A 17720-nucleotide genomic window follows, 5' to 3' on the forward strand; every position below is an offset into this window, starting at 1 on the left:
TTTGTTTTTGATTTTAGCGCCTCTTGCGGCCATTTTTGGAACTTAAAATGTTTTAGAGAGTTGTAGGGCTTCTTGAAACCTTTCATTTGATACCAAGATGGTCAAAATCGGTCAAGCCGTTCTTGAGATATATTGAAAAAACACTTTTTGCATTAAGCCGCCATATTTGCTAAACCGCTTGACCGATTTTCAAGTATGAATTATTGATGAAAACGTCTCATTGAGCTCTACAACATACTAAAATTTCAGACCTCTAGCTTTAAGGGAAGTGGTAAACGGTAGTTCAAAATGGCGGACGGCGGCCATCTTGGATTTTGAAAATGCGAAAACATGAAAATTTACACCCACATTTCTATAGAAAACTTCAAACCGGAAGTCTCTATCTGTTACTGTTCTCGAGTTATAAGGTAAAGTTTGGCGCAGAGGCCGGCCGGCCGGATCAAAATTTTTCCACCACCACTTTCGTAATGTGGGATGTCTAAAACATGCTCATACCAAGTTTGAGCCCGATCTGAGATGGTCGGTTTTTCCGACGATTACAATACTTGGTATGCCACGATTGTGGTATACCAACTAATAAATGTAAAATCCCTTTAACGTCCAACGTGAAACATAAAAACATTGAAACATGCGCTCTTTTATCGCGATTTTTATTCTATGATTTTTTTTAGATGACTTCTCTCACTCAGAACGTCTTCTTTGGTCCCTTATGCGTGAATTTGATGCATTTGTAACATGGAAAAACAATTTACATTCATAATTAATTGAAAAAATAAAATGTTTCACGTTTGGGTCAGCGTATGACCCAAAAAACGTGAAAGGGATAATAAAATGAAAAAGAGTTAAATGACTTTGCGAATGTGTAAAAGGAAGTTCGATCCTAATAAAAATACAAACAATAAAATAAAGGTATTTATTTAAAGATGGTTGCGGTCATTCTATCATGATTCAACTGTGGATGTGGGAAGACTCGAGATAGTCCTAGAGGTCACTATTCAATATAGATTCCAAGTTCTGAAGATCACGTAACAGAAAGTCCAGAACGGATTTGGTTCATAAGATTTACTTGTGCTAAATATTACAAGCGGAGAAAATCCGTGAACTGTGCTTGTCTTCGACGGAGGTCATGCAGTCTGCAAACCGTCATTTCGAAAACTACTCCATGAGTCGCAGAGTAGCTAACCAAAAAAAACCTCACGGAGAAAAATGTTGAGATCAGGGCTCGTAATATGTAACTCTCCGAGTGCTGGGTGGCTCACAAGAACTGCATAGCCACCCAGCACTCGGAGAGTTACATAATACGCCCTCAGATGTATTCATCATGGCAGAAGAACCAGGGAGAGGGACAATATTTTTACGGTTTCCCTTTGACTACCGGCTCTTGACTTTTCATGTACAGCTTTTGCATCAAGGTTCCAGCTATTGAAACATGTCTTATCCACTAACCACATACGAAGTTTAATATTGCAATGATCGGTGCTCTACGTTTTAGAGAAGTTCACTTTCAATTTAGTTTCAGGTTATTTTGTCCATGATTGTTGTACTGACCTGAATGCAATATAGTAGATAATAAATAAGTTAATAGAATTTCAATTTGGTCCACCCTAAAATATCACAAATGTCCAACTACCAATGATTAATTCTTTAAAATAATTCACTGTTTAATCCTTCCAAACATTTTTTTTATTTCTTGTTTTCCTTCCAAACTTGTTTGAACTAATTTCTTATTTCTTTGTTGACTGACGACCTTCCGGTCAATGAAGGAGGCGCGAATTCATTCTTCCCACATACTGGGAACAATCGTGTTTTATGGAATCTTTTTTTGCATGTTTTAAAATTTTTTATAAGTATCAACATTGTGTTATAATAAACCCTCTTAACTGGTACAGAAAAATTGCAAAAATTAAAATCAAATGTTGAAATTTCTGATTTGATAAGAATATAAGTGGTTGTTCGGATTATACCTACTTACTTCAGTGATATTGTATTTGAAGAGGTTGATGAGATTTTGTAAGAGGATATTGAAAAATCACATCATGTTTCACTAAATAGGAATTTTACACTTAAAAAAATTTAAGACATTTTTTCTTATGTTTTAAAAGGGCTTTGTGGTTTGAAAAGGCTGGAGTCTTAAAGCTTTAAAATAAACAAAAGTGTTTTAAAAGAAAATTTTATTAAATATGTTAAGTAATAAAACAAAATAATAATCTAAAATACTAAATAATGGAATTTAGGGCAGAGTAAAGCACTTAATGATAAGAAAAGCTAAATGTTTTTCTTATTATAATTTAAGAAAATATGATGATTGTTAAAGAGTGGTCATGATAATTAAAAAAAAAAGAAATATTTCGAATTGTTGTTAATAACTCCCTCAAAATAAAGAAAAACTGGGTGAAATCAATAAAGGAAAACAACTGCGTGAACCCGATAAAAAAAGAAAGTCAGAAAAATAAGTTATTTTTTAAATTTTTTTTATTAACCAAGAACAACAGAATTTCCAAGAATATCTTCTAGTCTAATATCAACCCTAAACATTTGAAATTTCACGAATCCAATTCCTTACAGCTGATACTTTTGCATAGACTCCAGGATAGCTTGGGAGGGCGCAACCTTTACCCCAAGACACTACACCGTGTTGTACGTTGTTGTCGTCAACGACGGGACCACCAGAATCACCTGTTACGGACAGAGAGGATTTTTTTAAATATTGATTCTAAATATTTTTTTTTATAAAAAAGTTACCTTGGCAAGAATCCTTTCCTCCTTCTTGGTAACCTGCACAGAACATCTGTTCCGAAATGATTGCTCTGAAAATGTAGTTAGCTTGGCATTCTAATTGATTAACCTTCGGCACTGATACAGCACGGACGTGATAATTGGACTCCTGATGGTTCTTAGTATCTCCCCACCCAGAAACCTTCAAAACAGTACCAACGGCAATGTCCTCATCGGCTTCGGGAAGTTGAACTGCCCTCCTTGTATCACTGAACGTAATGGGATCTTCCAGTTCAAAAATACTGAAGTCGTAATCCGTGGTTTCATCGTCGTAGAGCTCATGGCTGATGATCTGTCGCACCTTATGGACCTCACCGTCTGTTGAGCTGTAGTTTGATCCAGTTCTGACTGTGAAATCAGGAGTTGCACCACTGTAAATTAAAATAGCAGGATTATTTGATTTCAGGCATAAGCAGGAGTGTTTTTTTTTGTTAAACTTACATTATACAATGAGCTGCCGTAAGGATGAACCTCTCACTGAGGATTGAACCACCACAGAGATGCTGTCCGAAGTAATTGACAGACACTTGATAAGGAATGTCCTCGATGTTCACAGGCTTGCCTCCGACAATCCTTTGTATAGGTTGACGAAACACTGCAGCGCTGGCGCTAATGCAGAGGATTGCAAGGATAGCAGCTTGGTTCAACATCTTACTGGTAGTGAACATCTTCGAGGAATTCCTTCCGAATGAATGTGCTGTTTGCCACTGAACTTTCGCATTTTATACTTGCATTCTCAAGAGGTTAAACCGAAAGCAAGTAGCGTCTTATCTAAAGAATCTTCCCTATCAATCCACGTGTATATCAGTGACTATATACTTGGTGGAAATTTCACGGCAATTGCGTAGTATTTGTAACTCCTGAGGGTAATTCCACTTTATGACTTTACTATGGATTTTCCAAATATTTTTCTGATTGTATTATTAATTTGATTGGATTGCAATATTTTTGATTAAAATTGAAGTTTTTGTAAATAATAAAATTGAAGAGTACCAAGCACGTGTTACGATAATGAATAACATAATTGCTAAAACTTAGGTCAGGAGTAAGGAGGCTTTTCTTAAGATTTTTTTTAAGATAAGCATTGTAAACCCGCAATCTTTCTCATCTGAAAATGGTTGATAATCCTAAATAACCATTTTCAAGACAGAGAGTAGATGGTCCTTCCTCTGAATTCCTTGAATAAGGAACAATTGACACCTTAATGAAAAAAAAAAAATTTTTTACATAGTTGCATTTAATACATATTTTCGTAATATGTTTTACACATGTTCGTCCATTTGCACTTATAGTGCATCAGTTCTCATGCCACGCGTAGAAGTAAACTTTCTTTAGTTTTGACTTTCCCTTTGTTGAAGTTTATGGAGTTAGTTCTTCTGGAGGGAACAAATGAGTTTTATACCTTTTGGGTTTTGATGAACTTGCTGCTTGCAACAGCAAATATCGTATCTGGATAGGATTTCTATAGCAGATACAATATTTGCTGTTGCAAGTACCAAAAACAGTACAAAATGCATTTACCTATCACATCAATCATAGAGACAATCTCAGAATAAGAAAATCCCTGCATTAGGGTCTAACGCCTCTCGTCTGTGTCTGGTCATTAAATGTAGAGAGGGCATAATTTTCTCTGATAAATAGGTAGAATACGTGATAAACTTATGATGAACCTTAAAGATAAAATCCAAAATTTCTCAGAATCATCTCACAATTATTCTTCACTGCCGGAATTCGCATAATCCCAGTTGAATTCGGAAATCCTTGATGGACACCTACACGGAATTTCAGTCCTCAGGATTTTGCAGTGCTCTCAATGATTTCCAAAAGCCAATATAATTAATTACTTAATAGAGAATAATTTTTCCTTGTGCGTTCAACCAACAATTTGATATTGTTTCGAAAGATGAGCAAATTTTTGAAGCTTTTTTTAATACTTTATGATTTTCATTTTAAATTAGCTTTCAAAACTTTTTCATCTCTTAAAAAAAATTACTTACAAGGGAAGGTTATACATTTAAGAGTACGGAATGGCTTGAAATTTTCACCAAATATTCTTTACAATGTATAAAAACCCTGTGCCAAGGGTTTTTTTCTACAGATCCGTAGTTTAATAGTTATAATTAATTAAATTTTCCCATATAAAATTCATTTTGGGAGAGCAAAGCGCTGGAGAGAAACGCAAGAGAGAGAACTGCGCGCGCGTCTGTGTGAGTGAGTAGTGGTAAGTAGCGAGCGCACGGGCAAAGAACTGCTCACCACTACTCACTCACACAGACGCGCGCGCAGTTCTCTCTCTTGCGTTTCTCTCCAGAGCGCTTTGCTTTCCCAAAATGAATTTTATATGGGAAAATTTAATTAATTATAACTATTAAACTACGGATCTGTAGAAAAAAATCCTTGGCACAGGGTTTTTATACATTGTAAAGAATATTTGGTGAAAATTTCAAGCCATTCCGTACTCTTAAATGTATAACCTTCCCTTGTTAGTATTTCTTCACCTTCTTTTCGTATGCACTAATTCTAATTATATTATAATATTGGGCCTAATTCAGCGACCAAGAAACCCTTGAAATTCGCTTGAAATTTCAGTACAAAATTCAAAGATTTCAAGGGTTTTTTGGTCGCTGAATTAGGCCCATTATTAATTAATTATAAAATTTGTGCGTAAAATATGAACTGTACAACTTAGTCGTGAGATGGAGGGGTGAGGTTACTGGGGGAGTTTTCCACAGCGTTTTTGATACACTCCGGAGTAGAAGCTTAAGAAATAATGGGAAAAAACTATTGATTTCACTAAATGTTAGATCATAAATAAATCAAATCAATCTACTATGTTTCAACCTTTCTGAAATCATTGAAGTAAAACTTAAAAATATAGGAAGTAGAAGAATATATATTTTCGCAAAGAAAAAATATAGATAAATCTTCTCATGATAAAAGTTTTTCCTAAATAATTTTCTTCCAGGAAAAATGTTACGTTGGAAAATTTATTATACTATTTTCACAAATAAAAATTGTCAACTGCAGTTAATTTTTCTTCATATTGTTCTACTTTACACAATGTTGTGTAATTCCTTCAGTGCAACTGAACACTTGGTCAATTCTCTAATCTTTTCATTGGCAAAACATAAACAATAAACAATCCCCGGAGATGCTAAAAGAAAATGAGAAGAAAAAAACAAAAAAAAACTTTGTAAGATCGTTTACCATTTCTGATCTTGTTGCTCATTGAACTCAGTGATGTCACTAATTTTATGAGATTCTGTGAGTAAATAAATTCCTTTTTAATAACATAAAAAAAGTAATGTTTCATGATCGTCTGCGGCTGAGAACTCATTTATGCCTCTTCATCATTAAATTGTCTTATTTGTGAGAAGAAGAATTTTCGCCAATTTTACAACATCGCATGTAAAATTGTCGGAAGCAGAAGTTCGTCAGCCGTGGAGGTCTGACTCATTCTCCTGTATGGTACGAGCGAGCGTCCATTGTGTGTGGCTAATACAGCGGTGAAGAATTTGAAACCAAACGCCGTCTCAGCGATCCAGATACACCGCGAGAATGGAAGTATAAATCGATAAGATAGCCTTTAATAAATTTTTCTTTATCATTTCCACAATGCGCTTGTGCCAAGAATGAAATTTTATTTCGAAAGACACACACGCGTGCAAAATGCAAGCTGAATGCAATGAGAATCATCGTAAATTGCCACAGATCACTGATCACAAAAATGATCACTCGGTGATCACCAATCCAGGTGCTTTGCTCCAAACACCTGAATGTGACACAACACTGTGACTTGAGCATTTTGCCGGCTGATTCTTTTTTTCGGACATTCTAAAGCACTGCAATTATCCAGACACGCGACACGACCAGGAAACTGGCGACAAATTTCCATTCTCAGCCGCAGTGATCAGAAGAAGTGATCAAAAAAAATGTATGATCGCGAGTATGTTGAAGAAGAGACGAAGTGCTGAAAGATCCCAAAAAGAGGGGAAATAATATGAGCCCTCGAGGAAAATACTCTCGTTGAAATTCATAAGGTGAACTTTGGGCATGCTGTCTTATCACGAATTCTCTGTCTTTGTTTATCGAGCTCACACTCTCGCTGCGATCTTACATCTTTATTACAGGGTGCACTCCACAAAGCGCCACATTTAGGGGAATTTTTGAAATTTCCCGGGAAATTTACGGGAAAATTACTTTTTTCTTTAAATTATTAAGTTTTCAGATTTTTATTTCATTCTTGCTACAGAGAAAAATATTTTTTTCGTAATTTTTCTCACAATTAAAAATTATCTAAAGGAGTTTATTCATTTCTTAATGCTTAAAATTAATAGAATTTAAATTATTAAAAAAAACTTAAACTTAAAATTTCCAAGTCCTCCTGCACTCCCATAATCTCCTTGAACTGCTCTTTGTCCGTTTGTTCCACCGTTCCCGGTGATGAGGCACATCTTGAGGGCACAGTGGTTTCAATATCCGCTCCGCAAAATCCGAGAAAATAGTTCTGGTCATTTTCCCAGATTTTGAGGAGCGGATAATGACATTGCCATACTGCGCCTCAAATCGCCCCATCGCCCTCTTCACAGTGGGGCCAAATTCCCCGCTCCCCGTCGGCTCCCGTGTAAAGATATACACCTTGGGGAGCAGGATCCCACCGGCTGTAATGGCGTATTGGGCCGTATACGTGTGGGTGACCTTAGAGTGGTCCCCCAAAAACACCTATAATTGTGAATATTATTTTTTAATTTTAGGTATAGTTTTATTTATTTATTTAACTCTTGTACCTTCCCAGTTCTCAATATGAACATAAAAACCCTCCCCATTTGCACTCCCTGAATTTCTCCGGACATTTTACAAATACTATATAGAAGGTATTCCGAAAATTCCTTTTTTTTCTTGATATTTATTTAATTATTTTATTTAAAATTGATCTTAAAACAAATAACAACGACAAAAATGCAACTCATTCTATGAACCTCATGATAAAAACAATATGGAACATGCTTAATGAAACATGCGCGCTGATGTTTCAACGACCGGTGTAACAAAATATTTTTGATACACTTTTAAGAATTTTATGTTGGTAGATCACGATTTAAATGTAGAAACCCACAATAAAAAGATTTCCATACGGAAAACTATATTCCTTTAATACTGTGAGCTTAATGCATAGCTGAACAGACACGAAATTATAGACAGACCTTTCTTTATTTGCATTGCATATTTACAGGAAAAGTTCTTAAAGTTAAAATAAATTTAAGATCACTTTTTATGATTTTCTAGGGACTGAAAAAGGAGTAAATATGATAAAAATATACTCTAAAATACGAAAAAAAACCAAAAGATTTTTAACTGGAAAAATTTTATTTTCCAAAACTTTTTCAATGAAGAAGTCTTCTTATTCTAGAACCTTTCCTAATGCCCTTCAAAAATTTTAACAACTATTATATCCGTAATGATCTTAATGTCCTTTCTCCTAAATCTTACAATTTGGATTTTTCTTCAATTTTAGGCTGTACTTTTTCTATTTACTGGTCAACGAGAAATTCTCGAGAATTGTTGATCGCGACATGACTTGGAGGCACAATGAATCATCCTGTGTGCGACTTGTAGTGGAGCTCACAAACGCAGAACCGCGGCATACAATCCATGAGGTGAGCAACAATCCCAACAGTTTGTCACTGAAAGCCCCCGCGAGTGTGTCTCTTCGCCGTGAAAATTTTCATTTTACTCATTTCTTCAATTTTTTAGTTCCTTCTTCATGGGAAATGTGAATTAAATATCCTTGTTTTGCAACGATTTACCCGCAACGTGCGTGAAGGCTGTGAAGAGTGAAAGTGAAAAATATGTATTGAGAGAAAAGTTGTGCCACAAAGTGCGTTGATAAGGAATAAAAAATTCTTCTGTGCTTAAATTTACCTTCATATCGTGGAAGATTGTGCCTTTTTTGTTCGTGATTTATTGTTGAGCTGTATTCTTGGACAAATAGCACAACGAAAATAGAGCTAATTATCTCACCAAGAAAGATTCCAAGGAAGTCTTTTGATCTCACAAGGAAGGACAGACGACGCACACAATGAGGATTCTTTTGAGAATTCTTGTGAGTAGGGATTTATTTTTATGAATTTCCAAAGAAAAAAATCTTTGCGCAAAAATTCGTCATTTTGAGGAGTTTTTGGCCTTCTTGTTGGTGGTGCCCCCTATGCCCGCCCCCATTCTCGCCGATTCTATTGACAAATTGATAACGATAAAACGATAAGCTCCCCTGAGCGCGATACAAACCATCCTAAGCAAAAATTCAACTTAAGTGCGCACGATGTAAACATTTGCATTTTTTGCATGCTACTTTATTATATATTTCTGGGGGATAAAATTGCAAATTGCACTGCAAAACATGATGGGCAATTAGAATAAGTTTCTCACGAGAAATTATTCTTCCATCCATTTCTATAGTCGTTTGATTTGAAAATGACTAAAAAAAAATGCAACAAAATAGCAAAATAATATTTATCGTGTTTATCAAAAATGTTTTTAAATTCCTGTGTGCTTGAAAATGTCTTAAAAAGCAACATTTGATAAGGAAAAAGATTGGAGATGCCGGGGATTGAACCCGGGTCCTCTCACATGCGAAGCGAGCGCTCTGCCCCTGAGCTACATCCCCATATGAGGTATCGGATTCACAAAATCGCATACTTTTTCCCGCGCATCTTTTCTCACATTTCCGCACTTGAAACGCGTCCAAAAAACATATTTACCCTTCCGGGTGTTGAATTTTCCGCCTATTTTCCTCCAATGTAAATCATCGTGTAAATAGGGTGGATTTAAAATGTCCCTGAGAGGGATTTTGAGGATGAAAATGCATTTCCCGCGAAAAATAATTAAACAAACTAGCGCCGCTCTATGGTGGATTTCAGGAAGTGATTAAATCAAATAAATAACCGACAATTGCACGTTTCTTTTCCAGCTTCTTGCATTTTTCTCTGCATTTTGCGTGCATGGGGCTACAATTGAGGATGATGAGGCCCCCTTTGAGCCAGGAAAAGAAATCTGCACACGGTGCAATTGTGCTCTGCATGAGACAAAGCCCAATTACAATCATTTCCTCATTGATTGCTCTGCAAAGGATATGCACAATGTCCCAACAGAATGGCCATCAATTGATGGATCTCCAGGTAATTTCTCAACTGTAAAACTAATTTTAAAAAAATCTAAAATTCCTTTTTCCTCCAATTTTTCATTCCAGATATAATCATTGTAGCATCATTCTCAGGAAATGAGATTAATACCCTCCATAGATTGCCACAGGCTGACTACTCAATGCACTTCAGTTGTCGCCACTGCGAGCTGAAGGTGATTGAAGTGGACGCCTTCCTGGATGTGCCAAAGATTCTCCGATTGGATCTCAGTTGGAATCATCTCACAGGGGAGACACTGCGGTCGGATACATTCAGAGGGAGATTCAGTACAAAGAGCTACGAGCCTATAGCTCTAGAGGAGCTGAATTTGAGCCATAATCAAATTCGGTCGCTGGAGAGGAAGATTTTCGAACACCTGCCGCGACTGAAGACACTTTCATTGGCACACAATCCCGTCAAAGAGTTCGATCCAATGACCACAGCGGCCCTGTGTTCGTTGCCAAAAATTGAGGTGAGTTACTTTGAAGAAATATATAGAGAGTGTAGCAATTGAACTGATAAAAAATTTATTTAATTTAAATTTAACCCTTTCGCGTATAGGTACGTGAAACATTAAAACATGCGATTCTTTTGCCGTAATATTTATTTCTCAGTCAGAACGTATACTTTAGTCTAATTTACGTAAAAACACATTTCAAAATTGGAAAAACAATTAAATGAATGAAGTAAAAGTTCGGAGAATAAAATGTTTTACCTTTGAACAAAAAAAACTTTGGGCAAATGCCTTTTCTAATCGAATCTTAGGCGGACCGCGGTCATCTTTTTGTAAAATGTGTTAAAATAAAATTTACACCCTCATTTTAATAAAACAAAACTTTAACTTAAAGGAAATCTTTTTAACTTGGCGTTCTCAAGTCATAGCCCGGTTTAACTAGTCAAAACATTATATTTATCACAATTTCGTAATACGAGATGATTGTTCAATATGAAATAATGTAATTTTAAAAATTATATTGCCTATCCCAAGTGCTATAAACCAACTTCTTAATGTCAAGACATAAGAATGTGGTTTACAGCACTTGGGTTAGACCATCTCATAGAAAAAAAATCCGAATAGATCACTTTACGGCGGTGTGGTAAAAAAAGAGATTTTTATATAAGTGAGGTAGATAAACATCGCAGGGTTGACAATAGGGAGTGCAGTGTGGTAGAATAATCTCCAAGTCCACATGCACTTCCATGATGTCCCTAAACTTCTCTGTGTCGGTCTGCCCCCCCCCCCAGCTGCCGAGGGTGATGAGGCACTTCTTGTGGGCACAATATGGCTTCATCACCTGCTCCACAAAATTTGAGAAAATAGCATTTGTCATTTTCCCAGATTTTGAAAAGCGGATAATGACATTGCCATACTGCGCCTCAAGACGCCCCATCGCCCTCTTCACAGTGGGGCCGAATTCCCCACTCCCCGGTGGCTCCCGTGTATAGATATACACCTTGGGAAGCAGAGTCCCCCCAGCCGTAATGGCGTATTGGACCGTATAGGTGTGGGTGATCTTTGAGTGGTTGGGTTAATAAATACTATTATTATTATTATTATTATTTAATTTTATAGTTTTATTGATTGACGTGCAATGCAAGTTTACATTTTTGGTTATGGCGAAGTCAATTAAATCCGGAACTTTTCTTATGTCAGTAGGCCAATAGGTGGGGCTATTTAGGGATAAACACATTGAATTGTTTTTGTTTATTACCACTCCATTACACCCCTTTTTGGTGTACAAAGGCGAAAACCCCCAAACGTATGGTTTGCATTAAAGTCTCCACCAATTAAGAATTTGTCCCCAAGAGCTTGAAAAAACTCCGAGAACGGGCCTAATTCAGTGACCAAGAAACCCTTGAAGTCTTTGAATTTTGTACTTAAATTACAAGATTTCAAGCGAGTTTCAAGGGTTTCTTGGTTGCTGAATAAGGCCCAACTTCTCCTTTTTTAATTAGAATCTTGGTGGGAAATAGATGGAGGAAATTGTGAAGTTTAATGCTTGTTTCAATCAGGATTGTAGTTCCTCCATGTGCCTTTCCATCAGGGTGTTTTGTCATATAAAATGTTCTCGGATAAAAAAATTGTTATCTGACAAACAATAAAATTCTATTTTAAATAAAATTTTGTTATTTTCTTGCTGATTTAAAATATTTTTTTAAATTTTCATATTGTGTAGGACGCAACAAGACTTTGCTTTATCATTTCACGATTAAACTCTTCTCGGCTATTGCACGGAATAAATGAGAAGAGTTTAATCGGGAGATAATAAAGCATTACAAAATTATAAAGAAAAAATTGATGCAGTTCAATTGATCCATCTTATAATTTATAATTCTTCCAATTGATAATTTTTCAGCATTTGGACCTCTCCTACATGAGTCTTTCCGCAATCCCCGATGAGATTTTCCAGCAGAAGCCCAAACTTCGGGAATTGCTGTTGCAGGGAAATGATTTTCATGCCGTTCCTGAGAGTTTGTCCCAAGTTGGGAAATCCCTTAAATCCCTCTACATTGGTGTGAATCCCATTGAGGAGCTGACAGAGCAGAGCTTCCTGGGATTGACCAATTTAGTGCACCTCAATGTCAGCTTCATGCCAAATCTTGTGGAAGTTCGGGAGCATACTTTTTCGGAGCTGAAACATCTTGAAATGCTCATGTGCAGCGATAATCCGCAGATGACGAAATTCGACGTGGAAAGTCTGAGATCTCTTAAATCTCTCAGGGAGCTGCATCTCTCAAATTGTTCACTAAAAACTCTCAATATTGAGGTAAAAGGGAAGGATGAGCAGCAGGATGATTTTCCAAAGCTACGACTCTTGAAGCTGGAGAGCAATCCCTGGCACTGTGACTGTGGGCTATTATCGGCTCTCCAGGAGCTCGAACATCACGGCAGAAAGGGATTCTACAGCGATGACCGAGCAAGGTGTGCAACGCCGTACGATTTATCAGGCACACTCTTACCAGACCTCTTCAAGGAGCCCCTGTGCTCGATGGAAATCCGGAAAACCCCCCGAATTCCCATCTATGAGCCAGCATCATTCTTGAGGCCCAAATCCATACTCCTATCTATTTTCTCAGTGATTGCTGTGGTTGCAATCGGCTTAGCCGTAGGTTGTACCATCGTGTGCATCAAGAAGAAGCTGAAGCAGAGTGATTTTGGCTTCACAACTCCTGTTCGCTACACCACAGTCCGGGAGAGTTTCAGTACAACCACATCAGTTGCGTAGAAATTTAATTTTAGAATCTTTTTTAGGAAGAAACAGCAATAATTTCAATATTATAAGTTTCCATTTAAATACATTTTTTTCGCTCATTTGCAAAATATATCCAGCTAGTCAATAGGAGTTTTTTAAACGTATACTTTAAGTGAATTTTAAAATATGTTGTAAATGAGAAATTGTAAAAGAAAATGTACCAAAAAGACTTTGACTAAACGCTGTGAGTTTTACTTTCTTGAGAAATCCATGCAGAAATGGCGGAAAAAACAAAATGGCTTCTTTCTGTGATTTTTGGAAACATTTTTGATTATTTTGCTGTTACTTTCCTGTAATGGCTACTGTTTAAAATCGGCCAAGCCGTGTTGTCAATATATTAACAACAAAATAGCTCTGACTACAAGAGTTTACAGATGAGGCAACGATCAGAATTTGAATTAGAACGGAAAGTACAATCCCTTTACGATTTGTACTAAAAAAAATTTAGTACAACGTGTTTACCATTATGCAACGATTTGTATTTACTATAATAAATGATACAGAAAGAAAATGCAAAAAATGAACCAGCTAACATTTTCTTTGGGAAAATTCGTCCGTTTTCTAGGCTCTTAATTACATATTGCTTCTTTCCCTCTGTAGTCTTGAAGCGTAGGTGCGGGAAATTAGGTTCCATGAGTCCATATAGCGATCCATGCACATAGCAATGCATTTCTGGAAAGAAAAACCCATGAAAATAAAGAAAAATTTACCTTTTAAAATTAAAGGATAAATTCTTACTTGTTCTGAGGAATCTAGGGAAGTTCCTGGCTTATTAACACACTTCCTAAAGCATTTTTCAGTCATTTTCTGTAGGAAATAAAAGGACATTGTGGTTATGTTTTTGCCTTGAAATCGGTATTTTCTTGAAATCTTACTCCAAGGAGTTCCTGTGCATGGGCAACAGCTACTTGCTGTTTCACCTGATCCATCAGGTCATCCTTCTGTGATGCCGATAAGCTGCTCGTGTCCATTTTTGAGGAATAAAAAGATTTTCTCTCCCTGAAAATCCGGCTGGGAAATGTCACAATTTTTTTCTTATTTCATCATTTTAGTTGGTATTCCATATCAGTGGCAAGAAGAAAAAATCACAAATATTGTAATCGATCGAAAAACTAAACATGATTGGAACTAATCTCTATGCGAGCTTGATTTGAATTTTTCTAGTTCTAATAATTTTAGTGAAAATTCAACTATGAATTTAAGTGATTTTTTTTTCAAGAAAGTTTTTTTTTCTCAAGATCCGCAAGCAGAAATATCCTTATCCTTGAGAGGAAAAACACGTTAGGAGCTGCATTTAAAGGTACTATTTTTTGTTTAAATTTGTTTTAATTGTATTTAAGACTAAATTGGTGTTTACTGCTTATTCCCTCAAAGTTGTAAAAAATCGAGGTTATGTTGGCTTAGTTCTTTAGATGCGTACTTACTTACTTTACTTTACGCTAAGTGGGGCCCGGAGACTTACATCTCCTTGTGCACTGCGGCCCATGTGGGCCTATTGTGCATCCCCTTTATTCCTACTCAATTACAATGTTTTTGTTACAATGTAGATTTTGTAGGGGGAGAGTCCCGTCGGTGGCGACTGCACGGGAAGTTCCGCAATCATTCAGCACTAGACGCTGGGCACTGGTGTTCGTTCGGCAGGCCACACAGTGTAGATCGGTTTTTTACCAGCGTTGTCCCTCCGCCACCAGACCGCTCTGTTCATCTTTGGCTCCGTCCCATATATGTATATAGGAAGTTCCGCAAACGCAGGCACTTACTGTATGCGGCTGCACATTATCGCTGATTGACCGGCACACGACTATGGGACTCTGTCTACTTGTTGCCCTTCCGTCTCGCAGATGGTGCTGATATTGATGTTGGCTCCATCCCGTTGGGGGCAGCAGTCGTCCGAGCAGGAAAGGAATAGCTGTGGAGTAGAAAGGAAAGAAAGGGAAGGAAGCGCCAGGCCAGAAACGGCGAACCGCTGCGGGAATCGAACCCACAACCCCAGTGATGGGTGGTATTGAGTGGCGCTTTAGCTCTCTTTACCACTGGAGCTTCTCTTTAGATGCGTAAGAAATCTTTATAAATTCAAAATTCGTTCAAAATTTAAAGTAAAACACCATGAGTTATGGAAAAGTATTTTCTTTTTATTATAAGTACAACTAGAGAAAGAAACAAACTTTAAACATTTTAAATTAATCAAATAACATCAGTCAACTGATGAATCAAAGATCAGCACATAGTTCAACTTACATTGTGGCATAAACTCACATAACATCAACGCATCACACCGGCATGTGCTTCCCCTCCGTCATTGTGACAAAACAGACGTAAACTTATGAGTTTCTTTAAAATCAGCGGCTTCTCTGGCCTTTACAGCAATTACAGAAACATAGCTAGACCATAGAGTACAGAAAAGAAAGATCATGACCCAGAATAACGAATTGTATTTTGTGGATCCAGAATACAAAGCGGATGCAACGAGGATTTATCATTCTTGGGGACTCCAGCAGAGAACAGTCGACCGGCTGCTGTACTGTGGAATCAGCACCCTGGAGCACTTGATATACATGACTGCAGAAGATACTGAGATTGTTTTCAAGGATGATAGTATGCTGGGCGAGAAAATCCTGTTCAGGAAGAGTTTGAAGAAATGGCGAGAGCACAATGGCTTTGACGATCATCCTGACACAAATGCATCAACAACAAGCGACAGACAAAAACCGGAAACTATTAAAGATTTTGAACTAAAAATATCTCAACCACGGAGATGTTCCTGGGAATCTGATAGTAGTGTACCTGCTACTGCAAACCCCAAGCATTTGGATGTGCGAGACCTTCTACGGGGTACCCACAAGGGCATTAAGATTCTCAATGCATACGATAAGAATTGTATGCTAACAAATTCAGAGCAAGCACAGATTTGCCATATTATTGTGGACCATCACATGGCGAAAGATCGCAAAATGAGCCTCGAACAGATGAGTTACTATGCAAAGGACATTGTAAAGGCTTTTCCATCGGAAGTTGAGAGAACTTACTTCCTGCCACGCTCAATGTCTGGCACAAAGTGTCCGCAGGGAAAATTGTTTCATAGGTACTCCAATGAAAATGCCAAACTCAAGAAGAATGAACGTGATAACACACCATCAGAATAAACCTACTGGAAAAAATGAAGGATAGGCAAAAGGAAATAGAAGAAAATCTCAAAAAGATCTCAAAAAATTTTGTAAATTTGACTTTATGAACATAGTATAACAAGAAAGCAAGTTTTTCTACGATGATGTTGATCATTAAACAAATAAAAGCTGTAGTATCTTATAAAGATGGCGAGTAATTATAACTGACAATTAAATCGCAAAATATTGATTTTTTATTATCCTTGCAGCTTATTAGAACCCTGGAAAACTTGAGAATTTTTACCAAGAGGAGCTAAAAAGGTCTAACCACAGGCTTAATCACAGTTCCCTTTAAATTTTTGACAAAACCGCAGCCAACTTCAGGTAACTGAGGTGAGTCAGCTGGGGTTTGTCAATTAGTGAAAGAAAAGTTTGTTTTGATCAGAAAAGTCCCCAAGAAATGCAATTTTAACACAAATTAATCGCGAGTTTTACCTAAAAATGGCCAACTATGATTGGGAGGATCACAACAGACGCACTGTCCTCGAGGGCAGAGCCGTATTGGAGCGAACTTCAGCGAGTTTAGCAAGATCCAACATTGTTGCCATTGAAACAGAGCAAATTGGCACGGAAGTAAGGAACTTTCATGAGATTTTCTTTATTTTTACTCAAGGGGATGCCCAACCCCGAGAAATCAGTACTTTTAGTGAGGCAGCAGGTTCTTCCGATCAAAATATGCGATCAATTTGCACAATTCCACTTGCAATCGAAAGTACATTTAATTAGCTCTCGGTTGATCCCTTCTCATCATCGAAATAACATTATTAATATAAAAAAAGTTAAAGTGTTTCTCGGGAATCGGTCGAGATTGGGCGAGATTCGAGAATTCCTCATACATTTTGTTCAACAAAAAGTGACTTTTCTTCACTGAAAATGAGGTTAAACCATCCCCTTGTTTTTACTTGATAATCTGTCTCCTTTTCTTTCCGGTAGATTGTGTCCGAGTTAGGGGAGCAACGAGAAAGTCTGCTGAGAAGCCAAAGGGGCTTACAGAATACAAATGAAGGACTTTCCAAGTCAAGGGCAGTGCTCAAGGCGATGCAGAAGAATGTTTTGTACAACAAACTCACGCTCATTTTAATCATTATCCTGGAAGTTTTTATCCTTGGTGGATTAGTCTTCATAAAGTTCATCAAATGAATCCTGAAAAAAAATTTTCTGTGAAGTTTTCACAGCCAGGATGCGCCCAAATGTATGCCGAGGATCTTATTGTTTTCTTCTTTTTTTTTAGATAACTTATCAATTCCAACGTTATCAGCATTGTCTTTTTATGAAAATTTCTATTGTATTGGATTTGTTTAATATTTCAATATAAATGCGCATTTTAAGAAAAATCTGACTTACAAATT

At 36.9% G+C, this 17720-nt stretch overlaps 7 protein-coding genes and 1 non-coding gene across 10 annotated transcripts in view; 3 read left to right on the forward strand and 5 right to left on the reverse strand.

The window, feature by feature from the left end:
• Positions 1-17720, reverse strand: part of LOC129797635 (cytochrome P450 6A1-like) — a 690618-nt gene that overhangs the window by 175601 nt on the left and 497297 nt on the right. The window lies entirely within an intron of this gene.
• The window catches only part of LOC129797630 (cytochrome P450 6a9-like), a 667408-nt gene that overhangs the window by 175601 nt on the left and 474087 nt on the right, over positions 1-17720 (reverse strand). The window lies entirely within an intron of this gene.
• LOC129797701 (trypsin 3A1-like) lies at positions 2451-3473 on the reverse strand. The gene is made up of 3 exons (XM_055840520.1): positions 3217-3473; positions 2743-3146; positions 2451-2676 (listed from the first exon to the last, which is right to left on the reverse strand). The coding sequence occupies exons 1-3, from the start codon at positions 3441-3443 to the stop codon at positions 2528-2530; spliced, it is 780 nt and encodes a 259-aa protein (XP_055696495.1). The 5' UTR covers positions 3444-3473; the 3' UTR covers positions 2451-2527.
• On the forward strand, positions 8448-13387 carry LOC129797566 (SLIT and NTRK-like protein 4). Its single transcript, XM_055840288.1, has 4 exons — positions 8448-8878; positions 9743-9950; positions 10022-10425; positions 12311-13387. The coding sequence occupies exons 1-4, from the start codon at positions 8855-8857 to the stop codon at positions 13178-13180; spliced, it is 1506 nt and encodes a 501-aa protein (XP_055696263.1). The 5' UTR covers positions 8448-8854; the 3' UTR covers positions 13181-13387.
• Trnaa-cgc (transfer RNA alanine (anticodon CGC)) lies at positions 9368-9439 on the reverse strand. Its single transcript has one exon. It is a non-coding gene; the product is annotated as a tRNA-Ala (tRNA).
• Positions 13665-14253, reverse strand: LOC129797794 (mitochondrial import inner membrane translocase subunit Tim13-like). The gene is made up of 3 exons (XM_055840639.1): positions 14083-14253; positions 13946-14014; positions 13665-13879 (listed from the first exon to the last, which is right to left on the reverse strand). The coding sequence occupies exons 1-3, from the start codon at positions 14176-14178 to the stop codon at positions 13781-13783; spliced, it is 264 nt and encodes an 87-aa protein (XP_055696614.1). The 5' UTR covers positions 14179-14253; the 3' UTR covers positions 13665-13780.
• LOC129797719 (uncharacterized) lies at positions 15550-16549 on the forward strand. Its single transcript, XM_055840545.1, has one exon. The coding sequence runs from the start codon at positions 15619-15621 to the stop codon at positions 16348-16350; it is 732 nt and encodes a 243-aa protein (XP_055696520.1). The 5' UTR covers positions 15550-15618; the 3' UTR covers positions 16351-16549.
• On the forward strand, positions 16710-17710 carry LOC129797785 (vesicle transport through interaction with t-SNAREs homolog 1B). The gene is made up of 2 exons (XM_055840629.1): positions 16710-16944; positions 17305-17710. The coding sequence occupies exons 1-2, from the start codon at positions 16813-16815 to the stop codon at positions 17509-17511; spliced, it is 339 nt and encodes a 112-aa protein (XP_055696604.1). The 5' UTR covers positions 16710-16812; the 3' UTR covers positions 17512-17710.

Source organism: Lutzomyia longipalpis, chromosome 1, assembly GCF_024334085.1.
Source record: "Lutzomyia longipalpis isolate SR_M1_2022 chromosome 1, ASM2433408v1".
Taxonomy (NCBI): domain Eukaryota; kingdom Metazoa; phylum Arthropoda; class Insecta; order Diptera; family Psychodidae; genus Lutzomyia; species Lutzomyia longipalpis.

Bases quoted from the DNA above. Each gene is read 5' to 3' on its own strand.
- LOC129797794 (XM_055840639.1), bottom strand. From the start codon at position 14,178: ATGGACACGAGCAGCTTATCGGCATCACAGAAGGATGACCTGATGGAT. The intron at 14,015-14,082 runs GTAAGATTTCAA...TATTTCCTACAG, and splicing joins ATGCACAGGAACTCCTTGGA to AAAATGACTGAAAAATGCTT. The intron at 13,880-13,945 runs GTAAGAATTTAT...TTTTCTTTCCAG, and splicing joins CCCTAGATTCCTCAGAACAA to AAATGCATTGCTATGTGCAT.
- LOC129797785 (XM_055840629.1), top strand. From the start codon at position 16,813: ATGGCCAACTATGATTGGGAGGATCACAACAGACGCACTGTCCTCGAG. The intron at 16,945-17,304 runs GTAAGGAACTTT...TCTTTCCGGTAG, and splicing joins CAGAGCAAATTGGCACGGAA to ATTGTGTCCGAGTTAGGGGA.
- LOC129797566 (XM_055840288.1), top strand. From the start codon at position 8,855: ATGAGGATTCTTTTGAGAATTCTT. The intron at 9,951-10,021 runs GTAATTTCTCAA...TTTTCATTCCAG, and splicing joins ATCAATTGATGGATCTCCAG to ATATAATCATTGTAGCATCA. The intron at 10,426-12,310 runs GTGAGTTACTTT...ATAATTTTTCAG, and splicing joins GTTCGTTGCCAAAAATTGAG to CATTTGGACCTCTCCTACAT.
- LOC129797719 (XM_055840545.1), top strand. From the start codon at position 15,619: ATGACCCAGAATAACGAATTGTATTTTGTGGATCCAGAATACAAAGCG.
- LOC129797701 (XM_055840520.1), bottom strand. From the start codon at position 3,443: ATGTTCACTACCAGTAAGATGTTGAACCAAGCTGCTATCCTTGCAATC. The intron at 3,147-3,216 runs GTAAGTTTAACA...TTTAATTTACAG, and splicing joins ACGGCAGCTCATTGTATAAT to TGGTGCAACTCCTGATTTCA. The intron at 2,677-2,742 runs GTAACTTTTTTA...TGTCCGTAACAG, and splicing joins AGGAAAGGATTCTTGCCAAG to GTGATTCTGGTGGTCCCGTC.